We start from the raw sequence: 3,971 nt of genomic DNA, 5'->3' as shown, positions 1-3,971 counted from the left end.
GACAAGACACTGTCCAGCACGGCAGGCAGGACATCCAAGGTGCTGCGTCATTACCAGGAGGACGGACATCCCTACAGGGCAGCAGTGTCCCCCGGTCAGGCCAGTGGCAACCTGTCCTGCTGCTGTGACTGCAGGGAGCCCTGCAGGGGAAGGACGAGCCCCCAGCCCGCAGTCATACAGAAAAGCAGGGGTTATTCCACCCTGGAGAAGCCACACCAACAGTTTCTGCAGGTGGAGCAGCTTGTCCTGCTCTCAGGTGCCAAATTTCTTCTGTTGGACAGGCAGCGGCAGCTGGGTCTTGATGTCCATGATGGGCCGCTCCACCATCACCAGGCAGTTCTCGTCCAGCATGTCGGCGAAGAGTAGGGGCTGGGGGCAAGGAGGGGCAGCTGAGAGGGGGGTCCTGGCCCCCCTCAACCTCAGCTCACCAGGACCTGCAGCTCCAGCTGAGCCAAGAACCAGGGATGGAGCCAGGGCTGCGCTGCGGGAGCTGCCAGTAACCGGAGCCCACGGGACCAGAGCGATGGCTGCGCCGTGTCGGGGACAGAGACCAAGCTCTGGTGCTCAGCAGAGCAGGGCAGGGATCATTCCCCTGTGCTGGGCCCTGGTGAGGGGACACCTCCAATCCTGGGGTCAGTTCTGGGCTCCTCATGACAGGAAGGACATGGAGGGGCTGGAGCGTGTCCAGAGAAGGGCAGTGGAGCTGGGGAAGGGGCTGGAGCACAAGTCTGAGCAGGAGCCTCTGAGGGAGCTGGGGGTGTCCAGCCCGGGGAAAAGGAGGCTGAGGGGAGACCTGGTTCTGCAGCTGCCTGAGAGAAGGTTGGAGCCAGCAGGGGTTGGTCTTTTCTCCCAAGGAACAAGTGATGGGACAAGAGGAAACAGCTTCAAGTTGTGCCAGGGGAGGTTTAGGTTGGATCTTGGGAACAATTTCTTTCTGGAAAGGGCTGTCAGGCCCTGGCCCAGGTTTCCCAGAGCAGTCCCCATCCCTGGAGGGGTTTCAAAGGCACATAGATGTGGTGCTGAGGGACATGGGTTAATAGTGGCCTTGGCAGTGCTGTGTTAATGGTTGGACTGGATGATCTTAAAGGTCTTTTCCAACAAAAAAGACTGACTCTATGACTCAGGTGCTGCTGAAGTGACAGAAGCCAAATGGCACCAGGGACTATGGGCACAGGGCACCCCCCAGCACCCCCATACCGACACAGCCCGTGCCCAGCGACACCATCACCCACCTGGAACTTCTTGCAGATCTTGAAGGCGTGGAGCTGCCGCTGCCGGGCTGTCTCTGGGAGCTGCTTCAGGGTGCTCTGGTTCATCAGGAGGGCACTGTTGTCCGGCAAGGGCTGCCAGGAGAGTACACAGCACATGTCACCACTGCTTTGGTGCCACACACAGCAGTGGGGACAGGCAGCGGGGCAGGGGGGATGCCCTGGGCACCAACACAGCCCTGCTGGGCTCACCAGGGACTTGTCGAGGAGGCAGAACATGTGGACGTCGTGGAGCAGGATGTGTGAGGGGTTCTTGGGGTTGAAGGCGATGTGGGTGATGGGCGTGTCCCTCTCCAGCCAGGCCCGGTGCAGCCCCCCGTTCTGCACGGCGCGGCTCCAGGCCGTGTACTGCTTCTCGGGAATGCTGAACTCGAACAGCTGCAGAGGGGAAAGCTGCTTCACCAGGCACCGGGACAACCCAGGGCCAGGGAGGGAGCCGTGGAGAAGGGTCTGGAGGGCTGAAACTGGGAGAGCTCCTTCCTACCTGCTGGTCGGAGTAGGCGATGACGAGGTTGTTGGTGAGGGGGTGGATGGCGAGGGCCGTCACGGCGCAGCTGTAGGTGGGCACCGTGCAGTGATGCTGCAAGGGAGGGGACAGCGTGGTGACCAGAGCAACTGCCTCTGAGCCCCCTTCCCACGCCCCCCCCCCTAATGGCTGCCAGGGAGGGGTCTCATATGTCAAGCCCACCCTTCCCAGCCTCCAAGGGAAGGAGGGCAGCGGGGTGCTCCTACCTTGAAGCAGTCCCCACCGACAGCAGCCAGCCAGTGCCCGTCCGCGCTTGCTGCCAGCAGGTAAACAGCCTCGGGGGACCCTGCAGGAAGACTCTCAACAGTGTAAGGGGTGCACAGGGCCACGAGGACCCCAGACCCACCCTGGGGGACATCCAGACCCACATTTCCCCCTGCTCAGTACCTAAGGGTGGCACAAACACAGGGCAGAGCTGCTGGGGTGGCAGGACCCACAACCTCCAGGGCAGGAAAGGGGGGACAGGCTGGACCCTGCCCACCCCTCTGCACCCAGCCTTGGAGCCCAGCACCCCCCAGCTCCCAGCCAGAGCCTCGAGCAGAAGCAACAAAGAGGCTGCTGGAGTCAGCAGAGAACTGGAGCTGGTAGGCTGGGAGCAGCAGCTTGGGGACTTTGGGGACCTTGAAGGGCAAGGAAAGCAGCGCTGGCAACCACCCACCGCTGCCACCCTCACTCCCCACAAGCGACACTGGCAGTGCCAGTCCCCTGGGACCCCACAGCCACCCCAGCCCCCCGATGGCCCCTTCCCCTCCTCACCTTCTTGATGCTGACACTGTCCCCCTCGCTGTCCCCCTCGTAGTGCAGCCGGTAGAGGTGGAAGCGGGAGGCGGTGCAGTGGGCGACCCAGCCCCCGCAGGGTGAGATGCAGCTGCAGTAGATGTGCTCCGGGCCCTGGGGACACACGGGACTGAGCTGGGATCCCCCCGCCCAGCACAGCCAGCTCAGCAAGCCAAGGGAGCTGGGGGGGGCTGCTAAGCAGGCACCAGGGCAGACCCCAGCCCCGGCTCAGCCCACCTTGCTCTTGAGCTGCACGAGGTGCTCCGGCATGCGGCACACAGGAAGGACCTCCCCATCCTTTCCTGGGATGACAAGAAACCACGGGGTGTATCAGTGAGGGGGGAACCACACAGGTCCTGTCAAGCAGCTGATCCCAGGGGAGCCTGGAACCTTCCTCAGCCTCCCCCAACCCAAGCTCAACTCCCCCAGGCCTGTCCCAGGTCTGCTGGAAGCCCAAGAACAGCCTCAGTGCAGCCGTGCAGCCTGTGCCCAGGCACTCAGCACACTGGGAACACAGAGGTAAATAAACCAGAGTCAGGCCTCACAACTCACCGGTCTCATCAGTGGAGCCGAGTCTCCAGAGCTCCAGGTGCTGGGAGAACTGGAACAGGAGCAGACGGGCTTTCCTGGCACAGGAGACGAGGCGTCGCTGTGTGCAGAAACGGGAGACAGACCTGAACCCACAGCCTAGCAGGAAGGGCTGGGCCAAAGCCAAAATGCCTTGGGGTGCTGGAGACTCTGGGGTGGAGGAGAGGGAGGACTGGGTCCTGTGGGATGGGAGCCCAGAGAAGGAGACCCAGTAGGACCAGCAAGACGAGCTGGTCAACTTCTGCTCCCTCACCTGCTCTACAGTAGGAGCCTTCAGATGTGCCAGGAACTAGGAGGGGGCCCTGGGGAGGCAGGAGGGGATCTGGTGGGGCAGGGAGGGGCCCAGCACTCACGTGGGGGAAGGTGAATTTGCGGAGCACAGCGTCGTAGCCCTTCTTCTGCATCTTCTCCATCAGTGGGCGGATCACCAGTTGGGCATCCAGGCCTGGAAGCCAAGGGGAGCTCAGCCAAACTGGTACTGGGGGAGCCCCAAGCCCCCGCCCCGTGCCAGCAGCCAGCCCTACCCCCGGAGATGAGAGCTGTGGAGCTGTGGGCCACGGCTCGCACGTCGTGGGTGTGATGCTGGAAGGGCTTGGTCCGCACCCAGCGCTTCTCCAGGCTACCCATCTTCACTGGCAGCAGCTGGAACTGGTACGTGGCCCCAGTGGAGGTGCCCACGACGATGCTGTCCTCTTTCTGGGGAGGGAAATAGGAACAGGCAGCACCAGGTGGCACACAAGGACCTGGAGCTTCTCTCCCAACTCCTTCCTAAGCTCCTCTGACCCAGCACAAAGTCCGGAGGGGCCCTGGCT

The 3,971-nt window shown here is 62.8% G+C and overlaps 1 protein-coding gene across 1 annotated transcript in view; it reads right to left on the bottom strand.

The window, feature by feature from the left end:
* Nucleotides 1–3,861, bottom strand: part of CIRH1A (cirrhosis, autosomal recessive 1A (cirhin)) — a gene marked incomplete at its 5' end in the record, with an annotated part of 6,668 nt that extends 2,807 nt beyond the window's left edge. The window contains 6 exons of the mRNA XM_010008470.1: nt 2,315–2,414; nt 2,551–2,685; nt 2,809–2,873; nt 3,124–3,220; nt 3,513–3,604; nt 3,684–3,861. Of these exons, the coding sequence (XP_010006772.1) occupies nt 2,315–2,414; nt 2,551–2,685; nt 2,809–2,873; nt 3,124–3,220; nt 3,513–3,604; nt 3,684–3,861 (667 nt within the window). The remainder of the gene's footprint in view (nt 1–2,314; nt 2,415–2,550; nt 2,686–2,808; nt 2,874–3,123; nt 3,221–3,512; nt 3,605–3,683) is intronic.
* Between the last annotated feature and the right edge of the window lie 110 nt (nt 3,862–3,971).

This window comes from Chaetura pelagica, unplaced genomic scaffold (genome assembly GCF_000747805.2).
Source record: "Chaetura pelagica isolate M959 unplaced genomic scaffold, ChaPel_1.0 scaffold232, whole genome shotgun sequence".
NCBI lineage: Eukaryota > Metazoa > Chordata > Aves > Apodiformes > Apodidae > Chaetura > Chaetura pelagica.
Note: the sequence above shows the minus strand (reverse complement) of the source record. Positions and strands in the feature narration are given on the sequence as shown.